The following is a 19904-nucleotide window of genomic DNA, read 5'->3' as shown; positions in this document are numbered from 1 at the left end:
GTCCGGAGCAGAGCTGCATGGGGAAGAAACTCTCGGAATCCTTTCAACTTCGGCCTTCGAAAATACATGTCTTAATCACGTATATAGCGGAAGTGCAATTTCTCCGAAGCAAGGATCATCCCTCCGGTTCATTAAGCTTGCGATAGTCTATCAATCGAACTCTTGGTTTCTCCGTTGAGATCATTCCACACGTAGATCTTGCTACAAAACTTAATGATATAAACATCGGTTTTGTGGCAACAAGTGCTTTCGTTAGTATGTTCATATCATCAACTATTGTCACGGCCTATATCATATTACAATAATGGGGTAATCTTAATGCTATGTTGAATTGATTACCTATGAATATGCGAAACTGTCATATCGAAAGAATTGCGGAAGCAAGCGTGAATAATATTGAAGGTATATTCTGATTATTCAGAGCATAATTACGCAGTTGTGAAGGCGTTGAATATGATCATGTTGAATTCAACCAAGACGTGTCAACAAAGAAAACACGTGTGGAAATAAAACCGAAATAATAATAAATAACAACATAATGACTACCTGTACCTGATCTTTCTCCTTCATCTGAATTTCTAGCAACCTTGTGATTGTAACGTTTTCCTTGTATCTATTTCTATGCTATTCATCTCCGCCAGCAGGTGAAACCCACGACCAGCGGAGTTACGTTTTCGGCTCCATATACAATGATATATGTTTGTTTGTCTGCCTGTCTGTCTTTTCTTCTGTCTGTCTGTCTGTCTGTCTCTCTGTCTGTTTCTGTACAATATAACTCCAGGAGGGATGAACGAATCTTTACACAATTTGCAGGGTGTGTTAACAATGAAGTAAGAAAGAAGAGATTTGATTTGGGGGTCTGAGGGTCAGAAAGGATATAGAATAAGCGTAATCTCCCAATAAAAGAACGGACAATCGGATTCACTGTTTCACCAAACTTGCAGGATATGTTAAAAAAGAAAGGATTAAATTTGGGCGTCAGGAAGTCAAAGGTCAGAGGTCATAGGGGTCATAAAGGATATAAAATATGCGTAATCTCTCAATAACTCAAGAACGGACGGTCGGATTTTCACCAAACTTGCAGAATGTGTTCATAGTGGAGTGAGAACGAGACAGTTAAATTTGAGGTCATGAGGTCAGAGATCGAAGATCATAGGGTCATAATAGACATAACTTACTCTTCAGATAACTCAACAATGAATGATCATTATATTCACCAATTACACGTGTTGTGTAGATGTCCCTATACCTCTATGTTTGTGTTGAAGATGCAATGGAGATATTTTAATCATGGCTGCCCGGCGGAGGTCTGCTCTCTCAGAGTGCTCCTGTTTGTTCTATGCAATATTTCCTTAGCAAAAATGTTGGAACGACAACAACCAAAATCTAAGGTAGAGAGGATGCGGTAACACTGTACACTTATCTATTCATACAACAACTATGGTGTTATCACAAATCGCTCTTCCTCATTTACACCACCATGCAAACTTTCAAACAAATCACAATGAGAATTATATCTTACGATAATGAAACACAATATCATAAACCCGGTAAATGAATTTATGACAGAGAACAGGTGGGGTGTATAGAATCACAAAATTGTAACGAAACAAATTAGGCCTGAATATAGAGAAAAGAACATATCAATTATTTCCACCCAAGTGAACAAATGAATGGAAATATTCAAATAAAATTAGAGAGAAAGCACACTGGTAAAGAAACACGAGAATAAAAACAACAGCACAGTTCTTGCAATCTGCTGCAATAACTGAAGCAGAAACATTTTGGCACATGCAGTGTAACCACTGAGTCCATGGACTATTTGTCACGGTCACCTTAGTATGGGAAGGTCTAGGATTAAACAGTTGAGGAGGGTGTCTCCATGGACTCAAGAGGAGTCTGATTCGTGGGTTGAGTGCCACCGGGGGTGTCTGATACGGAGTCGAATACGGTCCTGAGACTGCGCCTCGGGATCGACGCGAACATTTCCCGCACAGCTTTCCTGAAGTTCGCATTCCTGGCCGCGTAGATGAATGGGTTCGCGCACGAGTTCACGAAGGCGAGGAGAACGAAAGACCGATAGAGCGGACTGTAGAGGAATGAAGGAGCTATCCAGCCGACGTTGAGCGCGAAGTAGCAGATCTGATCGGGCGTCCAGCACACGACGAAGGTGATCACGACTATGGCGAACATGTTGATGAGCTTTCGGCGAGACCTCGCACGGCGCAGTTGGGCCTGAGTCGGCTGCGAAGCGGTTGGGCAATGATGCTTCGCCACGCCGGGCTGGACGCACTTCTGGAGCCGGTTGAGGGCTATGATGGTGGTGATGTGAGCAAATGTCATCACAACGACCGGTATGACGTACTCAAGCAAAAACACCAGAGTTCCCACCAGTATCTGGATACCCATGTTTGGATAACCGAAGACACACTTGTTGTCGCGGAAGAAAACGACAAATGGAACCGGCGCATTGATGATGACAGATGTAACCCAGATGCAGATTACGTATCTCACACTTTTCTCGGGGGAGAATATCCTCTGGAAGGCGTAGGGATACTTCACAGCCACGAATTTCTCCAGAGAAAGCGTGGTCAGCGTGAAGATGGACGAGCAAATAGATATCCACATGAAAAGAGACGAATGGACGATCCGACAGAAGAGTTGAGAGCCGATCGAGTCCGGCAGAGTATTGACCCTGGCATGAGGGATTAAGAAGATCGACGTGAGAAAATCGGCCACGGCCAAGGCAGCGATCAAGGTGTCGGTCGAGCAGCGCTGGCGCTTCGGCCGCAGCAAGACCAGCATGACGATGAAGTTCCCCGCAATGCCCACCACGGACAGAATCAGCTGAAACACATTCGCCCAGTTCCAAGATACCGGTGACCACGTCCAAGACGCAGACAAGCTGACGTTACCCTCCGCCAACATTTTAGGGACTCAGATTGGACTCCAAGCGTAGATGAGTTCTCTTCGGCACTGCTAAGTCTCTCACACTGTCGTGTACATCGGCATGCAAAGGCTTTTAATCGTGCTATTTTTTATTTATACAACTCATGTTGGAGTATATGTGACTATGTTCGGATTTCCTCTTGGCACGCTCCTCTAAAGTTCGAGTTCATTATGCGACAGCGGTGAGTACCTCTCCTGGGTATTTCCCGCCATTAAAATGATGATATCGTCCATCTGTAGAAAAATCATCCAATTGTTTGAGCTCCGAATGACAGTCAAAAAGGACAGAGTCGAAGCACCAATCACACAACGGAATATCTGATGCCTGCTGCTCATGATTTTATATCCTATCCAATGACACCCGCATGTACACCATGCCCGTGCAGGAGACACAACGGATATGCGACGTCTGTGTGGGCGTGGAGTCAGATGCATGAGATTTTATAGTAGACATACACTTGAATGTTACGCCTACCAATGAGCACTTCAATCACTTTCCTTCTTATACTTCTTATTCAATCTAAAAAAAAAAGACAAAATGTCACAGCAGCCAAGCTATAAAACCAAAACTGAAGGCATCATAGAAGTGGACTGCCGAGTTTCAAACTTCCAAGCCAGACAATTGGCTTCCTTTCTCACGGCGTCCTTCCCAATAAAAAAGAAAAAGAAAAAAAAAGTTACTCACCTCATATCGCCTTGTGATGGAAGCAAAACAAGATGAAACTGGAGTTTCATATTTTCTCCCCTTTTGTGTGTCTCCTAGTTGCACTTCCTTCCAAAGACCTAACCTATAGGTGATAAACGGAACATTACATTGATTTCCTCTCGTTAAAGAGGGAAGAGGAAAAAAAAATTCCAGCCTTCAGTAACATCGAAAGAGAGCTCTCTTTTTGGCTCCTTCAGCAGACATGGATAAAAATAGAATTAACATAAATATCTCATGTACAAGTAGAGGCAATGCATCTTTTTTTCTTCTTTCAAACGAAAAAAAAAAATGTCTTCATATTCTTAAAGGTATTATTTACCATTGGGAGCAATGATTTAAAAAATGTTCGAGTTATCACATTTGATGCTTATTTGTAGGTCAGTTGTATCACAAAACATCCTACCATCCATCCTACCATCCTACCATAACTGTAGACAGTTTAGTCGAAAAATAATTTTATAATAATTGTTGTTCACATTTGGTAAATCTAACAAAACTTAACTCTGATTATTGATGATTAACCTGTTTTTTACACGGGTTGTTTCTATTCCTTATTCACATTTGAGAACTATTTTGAAGTACTAAAGCTGGGATTTTGTTTCATCTGCAAATGGCAAACAATGCCTTTAAGATCACACATTGCGACATAGCAACCGGTTGCACGATTCTGATTCTGGTGGAGCTTAGGGTAACTAAAACTGTATTAAGTCAAAAAATTTTAATGAACTTTTTCCGATTTTCTTCAAACAGATGCGTTTCACTATTCTCTTTACAGTCGCTGATTCCACATGCACAACCATGTTTGTTAAAACTAAGTCTTCATCTTATTGAAACATGGTTGAAAGAAATAGGATAAGATTGGTTACAGTTACATTACCCACTCAAGTTGTCACAAAAGGAACGTTCCCTTTCCCCCATTCTCCCTTTAACTGACTTTGCTTATTGAAATTACGTCACTTGTGATTTACAAGGTTCCGTGCCATTTGCTCCTCCCTATGAATTATCCGCACGCTAAGCCAAACATAGATTCTCACACCCACAAACATTACCCTAACCCTAATCCTAATCCTCACATCAAGCTAAACGTAAAACCCTGTCACAACTCCATAACCGTAACCCCCAAAGTCCTTTGAGCATTAATGTATCACCGATTTACGATGTTCATTAGTGCGCCCCCAACGACAGCAAATACCTTAATATCTATAAGAACTCCTACTCTCGTCTCTGCTAGCTGCTCTTTCTTGTAAATGACACTTAAAAGTGATTTCTACAAAAAAAGTTTCGCATATGCACGATATATATCATATATATAGTAAACATGTTGAACAAAGATTGAATATTATGCATCGGTACGTAATAAATAGATATCGGAGAAGGAGTTAAGGGAATACATCAGGAGCCAAAAATTTAGACTGACGTATCGGTCAGTTGTCGGTCAAAAACCTTTATCAAAGACACACACACCGTAAAGAATATCTTTGATATAGGTCTTGAAGACCTATATCAAAGATATTCTTTTCGGTGAGTGTGTCTTTGATATATATATATATATATATATATATATATATATATATATATATATCGCCTAAAAACTTTAAAAGCCCATGACATACATATATATCTAACTGCTATATTTATGTATAAACACACTCGAAATTTATTACCATTTTTTCATAATGCCTTAGTAACCAATGACCATATTCATTCATACCCAACCCGTCGTTCCCATGATTTTCATTTAAGTACTGTAATCCAAAGTTTTTACTTGCTCAAAAATCGATTAGACATCACGGTCCGGATACATGGAACACTCTTCCTGAGGAGTTGAAACAGTGTGCCCCCTTGTTTTCATTTAAAGCAAACTTAAAGAAGCACATTTTATTACAGTATACTTCAAATACAAATTAAAAACAAATAATTCATATGATTAATGTTGGTCTCCCAAATAGCAACATCGCATATCGTTCCCTCTTCCAGCAAACCAATTCGATTATTCTACATTCCAGCATATCTGCCCTTCTGCACTTTCTAGCACTTGCACGCACATCCACCACCATCACGTTTATTTTCCCCTGCTATCTTCGCAGCAGAATTTGTATTGTATTGTATTGTATTATTACGAAACTAGTATACGTCCCTACTTTTTCCTCTGGCCGGCCATCTTTTCAAGCTATGCTTACAATGGCGGCCCTCTGCATTATCGGTCCATAATTATAATTGTTGTAAACTATTGAATTGAATTGAATTGAATTGGATCCCCGCTGCATAGACATGCATACTGTATATTGTATCATTAATTACCTTTTATATCTTTGTTTACGCAAGTCAAACGACTCTGTTTTGAATTTATTTTGTATATTTCCCACATGTTCATGATCATGTGCCTTATGTATATTGATTTGCTGATTGATTTGTTGATTTGCAGAAAATAAAGTATCTATTAAACAAACAAATATATATGTATACATGTGTGCGTGTGTGTGTGTGTGTGTGTGTTTGTGTGTGTGTGTGTGTGTGTGTGTGTGTGTGTGTGTGTGTGTGTGTGTGTGTATCATCATACTCAACACTTGAGAAAGAGCGAATCGCTCGAAAATGTGTGTGCCGAAATAAACTGTTGGTGAATACAGCATTAAAGGACAAGTTCACCTTCATAGACATGTGGGTTTAGTGAATGCAGCAATATTAGTAGAATACATCGGTGAGAGTTTGAGGAAAATCGGACAATTCGTTCAAAAGTTATGAATTTTTGAAGTTTCTGCTTAGTCACGACTGGATGAGAAAACTACTATGGCTCGTGATGTCACATGAGTACAACGATATAAAGAAAGAATAAAGAAAATTCAACATATTTCCATTTTTCTCGCATAACGAAAGAACAATCAACTTCTCTCTTTCAGAAGGCAGGGGGAATAATACCCTTAATATACGTCAGTAACAAGTCGAAGAAATGTGCACTTTATTCAGAAAGTAAAGTTTTGTGAACTTCTCTTTTTATTTTCCTTATATCGTTGTACGCATGTGACATCATACACTGTAGTAGGGTCTAGGGCAATTACCCCCTGGGCAATTACCCCACACCCTTCCCCGGACCCTAACCCTAATCCTAAACCTAAACCTAATCCTAACCCTAACCCAAACTCTAAACTCTAAACCTAAACCTAACCCTAATCTTTACTCTAATCTTACCACTAAGCAGTATTTAGCCGGGGGGTAATTGTCCTCCCGGGGTAACTGCCCTGATACGCTGTAGTAATCTTCTCATCCAGCAGACTGCGCAGATACTTCAAAAATTCATAACTTTTGAACGGATTGTCTGATTTTCCTCAAACTTTCACTGATGTGTTCTACTAATATTGCTGCATTCTCTCAATCCTTATGAAGGTGGACTTGTCCTTTAGCTTTGTTTCAGTTTTGTTTTTGATGACATTATCGTGCACGTGGACAACCTACTCAATATATATATATATATATATATATATATATATATATATATATATATATATATATGTATATATATATATATATATATATATATATATATATATATATATATATATATATATATATATATACTGTAGTCCACGTGTCGGTACAATAATATCAAAAATAAAACAAAACTCAAGCTCATGCTGTCAATACCAGCAATTTATTTTTGGACAGACAAATTTTCGGTCTCCTCGCCCTTTATCAAGAATTAAGAACACTTGATAAAGAGCGAGGAGTCAGAAACTTTGTGTGTCAAAAAATAAACTGTTGGCAATGACAGCATGAGCTTGAGTTCTGTTCTATATATATATATATATATATATATATATATATATATATATATATATATATATATATATATATATATATATATATATATATATCAGGGCTCGACACTAACGGTGGTCCGATGGCCCGGGGCCACCAAAAACGCACGTCGGGCCACCAAAATTTCAGAATGTAGAATTTGGTGGCTTGATCGGGCCACCAAAAAAGGTCGGATGTTTGCCTTTGAACTGAAACAGTTTCGCACTGTCATCCCTGACGAAGGGGGAGGACCCCCGAAAATTCGGATCTTTAATTAAAATCAAGATTGGCATTTAATGCATTCCTGTGTTGTGACATTATTATTGTTATTTCTAGTACTGCCAATACGCGGAGCAACTACAATCTATCTATCTATATATATATATATATATATATATATGTATGCATTCATTTATTGATTGATTGATTGATTGATTGATTGATTGATTGATTTATTGATTGATTGATTGATTGATTTATTCATTCATTTATCTATTTATTTATTTATTTGTGATATTGTGTATAATGTGTGTAGGCCTATGTGAATTTCAATAAAATTATCAAGAACATGGCGATGCAGCTCACTTTAATAGTTCTGGCATTGCTTCAACCACTCGTCGGACTGGCACCGGCATGGCTGAGATCCTGGTGTATGATATGAGTCACTTGAATTTCCGTTTGAAGTGATGGTTGACCGCAAAAAAGTTGCAGACTAGAGCTTCCCTGTAGGAGGGAATAGCAATGACATATACGAAAGGAACAAAAAAGGTGACGAAACGTAATCATTTCAGAATAAAAAGAAGAAAAAAATCGTAGTATGAAGATCAAGTGACTATACTATAGGTGAATTCATTGGGGAATCATTCCTGCATTCCCAGGGATATAAACATTAATGTGGACTGCAATTACGGTACAATTCAGCAGGGTAAAATTATAACAAAAATCGACAGCAATTACATGGGACGTGAAAGGTTTGTTATTCCGAAGGTTCATTAATTCGAAAATGAAATAAGATTCGTTATTCCGAAGGTTCGTTAATCCGAAAATGACACAAAGCTCGAGCCCTCGGAATAGCGAACCCTATTTCATTTTCGGACTAACGAACCTTCGGAATAACGAATCTTCGAAATAACGAACAGCACCCGATAAAAGACTTGTTAAACACGGGGCTTAATGTGTCGGTCTCGTGGGCCTTGTTAGCTTATTAGTGTTGAACTAATGGGCTGTATGACTCGTGAGTGTCGGTCTTGTGACGTGCACCCAAATTTTTTGGATGAGTTTATCATTGTAGTGTGAATCGCGTGTGGTATCGTAATAAAGCAAATTTTTAGACAAGATGCGATAGACCAGCATAATATTTTAAGGCTTGCGGAAGAAGGAAACCTGACGAGGGAAGTAAAAAAAAAAAAAAAAGTAAAGAGGATATGACAGAAGAAACCACACAGAAAACAATGCACGGCCGGTATAACATACTAGACGGTATAATATCTACTTGCAAGTTAGCCCGACCAGACCCCGTGCGCTAAGCTAGCACGGGGTCTGACGGTGTGTGATACACATATCTACGGAACTTTATACACATATCTACTAAACCCCTCGAACAAGGCCACACAACAACAAAACTATTGAAAATTTCTACATTCTTTTCACAAATTTTACGAATCACTCACGTGAATTGAGATACTTGGACTATGAGCATGGTATTTCAGTCCATAGTGAGCCCTCACGCAACATACACTGAGCAAAAGTCCAATCTTAACCCGGAATGCTGTGATCATCGTGGGGCCATTCAAAATAAACCTTTCCCAGCTTTGAACGATGCAAACAATGCAAATTGCGCTGCTAGAGTTTGTACGCCCGCGAAGTCGACAGCGCCCTCTTTGCCCAGTGCTGCGCCGACATTTCGAATCATTTCTGCAATTTCTACGATTTCTGCGGCATACAGGATTAAAAAAGGTGCAATTTTTGGTAAGTTATAAAATGAGTATATCAATATCAATAGCTGAAAACGGTAGCTAAATAGATAAAGTTTTCACCTTATGTAGCCTTAGTAACAAATATGGTGCAGTAAATTCAAAATCGCGTCGGCGCCCCGGAATACAAAGATTACGGAGTGTCCACACCGTACAGCCCTGTCGCGACTTACACTTGTGTACAGCGACAGGGCTGTGTATAGTTACTTGCAAGTGTCCTGTAACTGAATAGGCTGGATCATTCTCCTTTTTCCATCTCATCGCCTTATGAAGAGCTTTAATCGGGCGTCTAAATTGCATCTTGAAAGTGCACCACATATATTATATGACATAACATTATCATACTTCTAAACAGACTCTGCAAACAGCTATAGCGATCATGATTTATATTTATGGTGGGGTATAGTTGTGGAAAAAACATCTCACTTTCACTTTCGCACCCCGGCTCTGCACTTCCGAATACCACTGCCGAATACTATTGAACTGCTACGAAAAGTGTCGTCCCTTCACAGAAAAAAACAGAAAAACAAATCACTTCCATTGTTGGGTGTCGTATCTCTGTGCCAGATCATCACTTTCATTGTTGGCTGTTGTATCTCTTGGCAGAGCTTCTGTTGTTTCTTCGAAATGCCCGACAGACGTTGTTTACCTCGTCCAGGACAATCTCACTAGTATCACTGAGAGTTACTATTATTATGCCTGATACAGGGAGATTTCACTTTGTATTTCAGTTGCGACGTTCAATTTCTTTGCTAATGTCAGTTTCAATTCATTTTCATATTTCCCAGTGAAAAAATACATCAAATATATAACAAAATGAAATAATACATGATATCCATCTAGGATGCACAAGAAAATGTTGCTAACACAAAGATAGAACATGGTGGTCAATCTATGAAAGTTTGAATCTAAACGTGAATGCTAATGGAACGTACTTACAGTAAGCTAGCTTGTGATAATATTGTGATAATGAGTATCATAATGGTAACTAGTTCATTCATTCATCAGCATGCGTTTTCATAAGTTTCTCAAATAAACGTGGAAAAGGGGCGTTCAAATTAAAAATGCACGCTCAGCGAGTTCAAATTCACATCAGCATTGCCGTGAAGAACATTAAGGAATTCAAATTCACAATAAGGCAAGCATAACATATGGACAGCGTTTTTCGTTGTTTTTTTAATTGATGTATTCTTTACAATTACTCAACTATTTGAACAATATGCAAAGCTAATTTCATTTCATTTCTTTTCATTTATCAGGTTTCCACAAAAATCATACAGTGTTGTGTTTACAACATCCATCAATGACAATGTAAAGTGACACGTAAGTATAAGTTCAGTATAATTATACAAAAAGTATTTACATAGCACAAAATCAATTGAAATTATTCTCAAGGGTGCGTTCCTGACGGATAAATAAGATTATGTAAGGTGAAATGAGACTTCTGCCTTATGATAGCTAATCTAGCTCGTATAACTCCACTTTAAAACACATTATGCATGTACATTTCTTCATACACGACTTTAAGGCAGCTAGAGAATAGTACACATTAATATCTCGGATAGGCCCTACTGATAGAATTGGTGGGCGAAGAATTGAAAACCAGCAAGACAATGTCATTGGCAATACCCTTGGGTTAAACTGGTCTACAGCTGAGCCGCTTGTGGCAACTTATGACTTGATGTAGAATGAAAAAATGTAAAGGTCTACAGGCAAGAGTGCACACTATACAAATAGACTGAATTGAATTAATGAAACTTTGAAATGAAAATGAAATTATACAATCCAAGAATATCACAGTGAAAAAAGACACGTAAAAATCGTGGGAACTTTCTTATGTTGATTGAATTCGAATGTTCAAAGTGCAAAGTTGTTTTCCTATAACTGAAATTGAAATTGGTATTCGGGACGGAATTGAACGTCTATCCAGCTGGCGCGAAATTGACTGTCAACTTGAGTCGTTAAATCAAATGAACTTCTCTCTAAATTGAATAAAATAGAAATTAAAAAACAATGACATGAAACGAAATTGAATGCTCAAAGAATCAAAATGAACCGTGATAATAGAGCAGTGACCAAAATCGCTTGAATTTGAACGCCTTTTTATTGATTCAAATGCAAATCTGACGAAATTGACTGGGAAAACGTACGAGTAATTTTCTTGAGAGTTGAAGGAACAACGAGTATGAATGTAACAATGCTTGCAAGAACACAATGACGTCACGGAGACACGATGTGCATATAAATAGCTCGTACCATATAACGGTAGTGGAGTCAGTAATCTTGAGGATGATACCAAACATGACGACTGTTGTTCTAATATTACAGAAATATAGGCCTGATTGATTGAAGTCGAGTGTTCTCTACCTTACATAATGAGCATTGTTCAAACTTTAAGATGACAATATATCATACATGACGAATAGTATTCTAATATTACAGAATAATGATTGAGTTTCCATATATACCATCCGTTCAACCGTGTCAACCGTTAATATGATACCAGCCATGACGACTGTTATTCTCATATTACAGAAACATAATCAATCTAGGTCGAGCTTTTCCTTTAAGGATCATTCCTATTTTAAGAATTGTTCAAGCTTTAGATGGATACCAAACATGACGACTGTCATTCTAGTATGACAGAAATATAATTCATCAAAGTCAAGTTTCCAGACTTATGCTGTGTAATGGGTATAGCAGAAAGACGTATCTGCAGATGCATTGTATCTTTGGGTTATAACCCAAAGAGATCGCATACTAAATCTCTGTGGTTATAATAAGCGCATGTGTTTACCGCGCGCATAATGCTGACTGGTGCATCGCTTTGATGAACAGAGACACAGTTCGCTTTTGAGACATCAAAAAAAAAAAAAAAAAAAATCAAGATGATATTGAACATGACGACCATTTCTCTCATAATAATGCAGAAATGCAATATTCATCAAAGTCGAATCTCGTCAGTTTTTGTGCTGGGAGTAACTAAAACTGCGTGTGTGTGTTGAGGTGTGTCTGCAAGGGCTGTTGAACCGTCGGGTACAGCCTTCCCCACCACCCTGTTCAAAAGTTATCAATTTTTAAAGAATTTGCCAGCTGTTTGCACAGTCACTGTTGAATGAGAAGACTATACTATGGTAAGTGATGTTATATGCTTAGAACGATATAAGGAAAATATAAGAAATATATAAGGAATATATAAGAGAATTTTACAAAATTTTACTTTTTGAAAAAAGTGCACATTTCCTTGACTTGTCACTGACGTATATATTACCGGGTAATATTGCCCCCCCCCCCCCGTCTTCTGAAAGCGGTGAGTCAATTAAGTGTTTTTTATCATGTGTGAAAGTGAAAATATGTTGAATTTTCTTTATATTTTGTTTAATATCGTTGTACACATGTGATATCACAGGCTGTATAGTCTTCTCATCCAGCAGTGACTGAGCAGAAACTTGAAAGATTCATAATTTTTGAACAGATATTGTCCGATTTCCCTAAAACTCTCACTGATGTGCACTACTAATATTGCTGTTTTCACTCATTCCACGTGTCTATGAATGTGAACTTGTCCTTTAAAGGCACATTGCTTGATTCATTGGGTTTTTGTATCTATTTAGCAACTCTCCTATTTTATTCAAACATTCATTCTGCTTGAGAGTGCTAGTGCTAAATATCAGCGTTAACGGTGAGAACGTCGGAATTTGTTGAAATAATCCTCTTATTGTGACACGCCGCTTATTGTCCGGCAACCTGTCGAGTGGCTCAGGGGTTCAGCACCCCTGTAAAAACAAAAACAGCAACAACAACAACAACAACAACAACAACAACAACAACAACAACAACAACAATAAACGTTTTCAGGGATCTGCTTGGTAAAGGCTCTATTTAACATTTGGAGCAGTGATCTGACTAATGTTATGGATTCTTCACAGTTATTATGATAACGTCTGCTTTTTTAACATCCATGGATTCAATTTATTCGTATTCTTTAACAAAATGCGTATCCGGGCAGTTACCTCCAGGGGGCAATTACTCCTTGGCTAAATACTGGTTAGTGGTAAGGTTAGAGTAAAGATTAGGATTAGGGTTAGGTTGAGGGTTAGGAGTTTGGGTTAGGGTTAGGATTAGATTCAGGATTAGGATTAGGATTAGGACCAGGGGAAGGGTCCGGGGTAATAATTGCCAAGGGAGTAATTGCCCTAGACCAAACAAAATTCATTATGACATGTATACCATGTACCACACATAGCGTAAGCACGTACCTATAGATCAGATTGGATACCCAAAACGTAACAAACAACGTGATTAGGTGTTGGTGTATGTTACAAGCTGGTTCTGATCCCCTCTCAAATGTGTTGGCATTAGTGGTCCAGCAGAAGTGATGATTCAAGAAGCAAATGAAACCAGCCAGTAGGCCTACATACCACATGTTGCTGCATGTAACCCAGGGTTGAACTCCTGATCACTGAATTTACATGGTCGATGGAAATAATTTCACTACCCGTATACAAATATACCCTTCTCCCGTGTACCGGATCCTCCTAATTTTTTTATTTTTTTAATTTTTTTAATTTTATTTTATTTTATTTTATTTATTTATTTATTTATTTATTTATTTTTTTTTTTTTTTTTTTGGGGGGGGGGGGGGGATAAGATTCCAACAGTAAGGATCACATCCTATAGAAAGTACCAGCATTTACGAGCACAATACACACATTCTCGTCGAGAGGGGCTTCGACAGAAAATAATTATGATAGTTTGTTCAAAGTAACAGGCACGCAATACAGTAGCCAAATTCATAAGCAAATCACACGCTTTCAAAACACTGCACTATTACTGTCGTTCATATGTTTTAGTTATATTGAAAGGAGGTTAATAGCTACATTAAAAAACAAAAACAAACGATGAATCACAAGAAAACTGTACAATATGTGCTGTGTTTATTTTCATACCTACATATTCATTTATTTATCCATTTATGTTATTCATATACATGAACAGTGTAATCTATATGACTCGCTGAAAAGATATCCTGTGAAACATTTACAAACACGTGCATGTATGTATACGTAATAATTAGGCACATAATGATGCGAGAATGCCTATATAGGCCTACTGTGGAGGTAAAGTCGGATCAATTTGATTTTTGTATATATATGCAGTATTGTGAAAAAATCTCTTGAATCAGTTTATTACATTAACATAGTTTTAATAGATATTACTTGTATTATGTACACGAAATCAAGCTAAATGAAATATCAAAAAGTTGATTCAGTATATTACATTATTTTCAAAATATTCTAAATATTGTATACGAAATCAAGGCAAACATTTCATCTACACTATTCTTGTAATCAACTTTGCAACACTTTGCAAATTTGTAGTTTTTATACAAATAGGTGAATCTTTATTTCGGTTGTCAGGGAAATCGCATTTTACACCATTTTGTATTCCACGCTATTCGTATAGGTGCGCGCACCATCTGCGCTGCCTGATATCTATTATAATCTTCTTTTCGAGATTCAAAATTGTTCGGAGCATCTCTGAACATGATTTGTCACTGTTTCACGGACGTGTTCTGGACCAAAGTGAACTGATCTTCTTTGATAATTAAGCGGGGTCATCCAGCTCATCCAGGCTGCTGGCTCCAGTGTCCGACTTGTCTAACATGTCAGTAGATGCTTTGCTGCTGTCATCAGGCACGGCAAACACTGCTTTGGATTTGATCCCGTCTTGACCTGATAATCTAAAGAGCTCCTTGAGCGCAGTCCGGAAGTTCATATTCCTCGCCGCGTAAATAACCGGATTCGCGCAGGAATTGACGAAGGCCAGCACCACTAACGTGCGATAGAGGGGACTGTTAAGATGAGAAAAGTCTACGATGCCCACACTTAAGGCAAGGAAGCCAAATTGGTCGGGAGTCCAGCAGATGATGAACGTGACGAGCACGAGGAATAGCATTTCCACCACGCGGCGACGCGCCTCGAGTAGCTTGAGATCTGGCTTCCTGCGATTTTTGGTCGTAGTCAATGCCTGCGCGCGGTTGTTCAGGCTGCGTATGGTGAGAACGTGCGCGGTTATCATGGCCACTACTGGGAGTAGGTACTCAACCAAGAAGAAGAAGACGCCGATGAACTGCTGAAATTGCGGCGTCGGAGGTTCCACAACGCATTTGTTGTCACGGATGAAAGTGACGTAGGTGCTCTGAGTGTTGATGAGTGCTGCGAAGAGCCAGATAAGGACAAGGGTCAGTTTGGTGCGCTGGTCCGTAAAGAGGCGTTTGAAGGTGAAGGGAAAGCGCACTGCCAGCAGCCTTTCGACAGAGATGGTCGTGAGGGTGAATATGGAAGCGCAGATGGAAGTCCACATGAAGACATGGGAGAAGATGATGCGACAGTAGAACTGGGCGCCGAACGTACTCGGTACCCTCTCGAATTCTGGTAGCGGGAAGATGAAGATGGATGTGAAGAAGTCAGCGACGGCCAGCCCGGCGATCAGGGTATCTGTGGAAGAGCGAGAGCGTCTTGGACGAAAGAGAACCAGCATCACTAGAAGGTTTCCCACTATCCCGACCAATGAGAGTAGAAGCGTGATGATCCGCCACCACTGCCAATTCATGGGGGTCCGCACCCAATCGTTGTCGGAACCATTCATGGCTTCGTGAACGCCGCTGGTCGTGGTTTGGACCGGTGCGAAGGTGGAGAGATCGGCAGAAGACATTCCTAACAATAGAAGATTGCTTTCAGCTGATTGTATCTTAGTGTGAAGTGATCAACTTTAGTTGGTCCCTGATCCTTGGGATATGACTGCTATAGACCTGAAAGAAACAAAACACAAAAACGAGACATATATTAGAAATATTAGAAATGGATACCGACATATAATCTTGATAGATGACGATAATATTTATGATATATAAAAATTTTATGACTTACACCGTTGGTGTTCAGTTTTGTTCAGTTCAGCCTGCTCAGCTTAAACGAAATCACACTCAGATTTTCCTTATGCACACCTTAAGATTAAAGCTGGAGTCCATTGTTTTTATCATCATTCAGAGGAACGAGCGTAGAACACACACTGTCTGATCTGATACGTAGGAAAGTTTACAGAAGCGAGAAGTCAGCTTCTTCTTTTAAGCACCTGTGGTGTGTCAGACCTTGGCTACCAAAATCTAGATCTGTTTGTTTTCGGGTTAAACAGTATCGTCATCATTTGTGGGAAGTAGTGGGTAGTAGGATTTCCTCTTAACACAAAGTGAAATGTCACTCCACGTTCACCTCGTAAAAATTGGCATTAGGTAAGAAAGTGAAGAGTTTGAGCGTCAAAAAAACAGCGTAAGTGCCATATTAAACCTTTTGAAGTAAGTCCCTCTTCAGATAGAGCAAAATGATAGCATTCCAATGAGCCCTTCTTACTGGTTACATAAGAAGGAATATTCTTGAAGTTATGATTTTAAAATATATCCCATACATATCCCATATTTTCTCATTATGTTGACTATTTTTTTTTGTTTTTTGTTTTAGTCGTTTCACGATCGCAAATATCTCAAATTAACAAAAATGAAGTTAACTAGCATTTGGCCACAATCAGATATGCCAAGATATGGTGCTAATGATCTTTGCCCTGAAAGTTCCTCTTTCACCAGAAACCACATCTCCACTAAAGTTTGTAAAAAAAAATAATAATAAATTAGTGTAATAATAGATTCGCGTTAGCTTCGCAACGACATTTTTTTTTCTTGATAACAGGGGCTATAGAATTATCCAAATCAGTGTTTCTCAACCAGTATGCTGTTTAGCTCTCGCAGGTGGGTCGCCATGTCTTAAAAAATTGTATTCGATCTACACATGTAACTGTCTATTGGCTGGACCTAAAACAACGACAACAACAGCAACTTTGTAGGAGCCAAAATGGGCCTCTGGTCATGCTGATAAAGAAAAGTTGAGAAGCGTTGCCCTAAATCATAGACAAAAGCGATTTGAATTATGCAAATGATTTATATGTGCATTGTCATGTATATATATCATATATATATACATATATATATATATATATATATATATATATATGTATGAGTGTGTGTGTTTGTGTGTGTGTGTGAGTGTGTGTGTGTGTGTGGATGTACTGACCAAAGTGAGAGATATATCCAGAATATTATTGATCTCACTATCATTTTATTCTCTTCCGATTCACACATTGAAAGTAATCGATACTGTTGCATCAAATAAGCATGTAAACTTTGTAAGTTTCATAACTTTTATGCTTTGAGTTAATTCTAAAGAATCTTTACCACAAAAAAAAAAAAAATTGTTTGAATCCGATGTCCACAACCAAAACCCATGCTTGACCTCGAGTGGTTCTTTCCTAAGCCACAAAATTTCCGAATTTCCCTGCTTTGATTCTTTCCTGGTTTCGTCGTTCCTTTGCGTGTTATTGCTTTGATCGGTTGTAGCTCTGAATCAGGAAACGATGGAAAATAATGCATCGAAACTTCTGTTATTATTTTTTCCTGAAAAAGCGGAATGTTTACTTAGCTTGCATAAACTGCAGCTGAAAAGTGACGTAGTACACGCTCTATACTTATCACCTTGATGACCATAAACTTACAATTTTATTATAGTATGTGAACACGAGTGATATTCGTTATTTCTGAGGGATCTATTTATTCGCAAATAAAATAACGTTCATTATTTCGAAACACACTAAATCCGTATACCTATATAGATTAATTAATGTTTTTTTTTTTTTTTGCTTAGCTATTCCAGTAGCCACTATTATCATTATTATTATTATCGTTATCATTATCATTCCGAAGATTTGTTATTCGGAAGGTTGTTAATTCTAAATGTCATAAGAATCGTCAATCCGAAAATGTAATACCTTCCCTTGAACGAACCTTATTCGCATTTACGAACCTTACATCGGTTTCGGATTAACGAACCTTCGGAATGACATGCTGCAATCGTCAACATGATGACCCATGTTGAATACCACCCACATTAAGATTTAAATGTACTGGCATTAGTAGAACAGGCATCGATTCGAGAGTAATAATTCCGCGGTCGATAAATATCAAATCGTGTAAATCAAGAGGAACATGTTTTGCAATGCCATGCATGGTTGGTGATTATGCAGAATATATCAAAAGATATTCAGACTGTAGGCCCTATAGGTTTATACAGAATGACTTAACTGTTTTTAGGGTTTGATATTGTACAAGGTGTAACAAAAACATTTCCTACTTTTGTTCCTTTATAAATCAAAAACTATATATCAGATAACACTAACATTGATATAAGCAATAGCTTAATAGTGCACAATTCTGTTGGAGGTAATTTGAAAATGAAAGCATGATTCAGTTTAGTTAAATTCAACATTAATTTTCAGTTAGGTTGCAGATTTTGCTCTATTTTCAACCATCTGTACAAACATCAACTTTGCACAGGGGGGTATTGGTGTGTATAGGAGTGTATTGTTGATAACCAGACAATGGTCATGGTCCTGGACAACGGCCAGGATTGGAATGCTCTATTACACATTTATGAGGAATTCCACTATCACAGCTAGTCTTTATTCATTCTGTAATGAGGTGTATGCAAGCACATGGAAACATGTGCTCACTTTTTTCATGTGCATGCATTTCACCCTATGTCATGAATCAGACTAGCAGTGCTCAGGGCAATCCACATGAATTTAAGATGATTAATAAAGCATTCATGTGCCTTCCAGCAGAGTTCTGAACAGGTGGTAGCCATGTCCATTGTTCAGGGTCATTGTAAACACACACTCACATACACATCATTGATTCCTCTATTTTTGTACAAAGGGTTAAAATTTGCTCAAAATCTGGAACCTAACATTTAAATAAATCATTGATTTCATGAAACTAATATGGCTTTCATATTCAAATCACCTCCAACTAAATCGTACACTATTTAGCTATTACTCTTATCAATGACAGTTTTAGCTGATGTATAGGAAATTAAGGATAAAAATGGGATTTTTTTTTTTTTTTTTGTAACAACTAGTATAAACGTTCAGAGTGAGCAAAACACGCCTAAGGCTGCGTTCACATAGAAGTATACTATTCGGGTATTCGGGGCTCGTTTTCGAGGGCACGCGAATAGCTTGAATCGAACGATAGGATTTCCTCACACCGGTTCACATAAGAGGGCACTACTCGAAAGTACCGAATAGCTGCGAATAGTATAGCAAAGTGGGAATCGAGCTTGTTCGATTTTCTTGCAGCGTATACCGTCTCTCGTTTATGAAATAATGACAATTTTGGTCTGGATTTGCCCTTTAGCAAAATAAGCATGTAGACTGACATTCTGATGCAGTTTAGAAATTGTTAATAAGATTTGCTGGGATGTAGGAGGAAGAAATCCTCACTGCATGGATGGTGAGTTGACGGTGCGGGTGATGGTGTACTCGGTGCCCGAATAGCGAATAGCGAATAGCGAATACCGAATACTTCTATGTGAACG

The 19904-nt window shown here is 38.3% G+C and overlaps 2 protein-coding genes across 2 annotated transcripts; both read right to left on the bottom strand.

The window, feature by feature from the left end:
* Nucleotides 1-1857: 1857 nt before the first annotated feature.
* LOC140243397 (galanin receptor 2b-like) lies at nt 1858-2928 on the bottom strand. The gene has a single exon (XM_072323078.1). It carries the CDS (start codon nt 2926-2928, stop codon nt 1858-1860), a length of 1071 nt encoding a protein of 356 aa, XP_072179179.1.
* A 12099-nt stretch (nt 2929-15027) lies between these two features.
* Nucleotides 15028-16137, bottom strand: LOC140243396 (galanin receptor 2a-like). The gene has a single exon (XM_072323077.1). It carries the CDS (start codon nt 16135-16137, stop codon nt 15028-15030), a length of 1110 nt encoding a protein of 369 aa, XP_072179178.1.
* Nucleotides 16138-19904: the final 3767 nt, after the last annotated feature.

The sequence above is a fragment of the Diadema setosum genome, chromosome 20, assembly GCF_964275005.1.
Source record: "Diadema setosum chromosome 20, eeDiaSeto1, whole genome shotgun sequence".
NCBI classification, from domain to species: Eukaryota; Metazoa; Echinodermata; class Echinoidea; order Diadematoida; family Diadematidae; genus Diadema; species Diadema setosum.
Note: the sequence above shows the minus strand (reverse complement) of the source record. Positions and strands in the feature narration are given on the sequence as shown.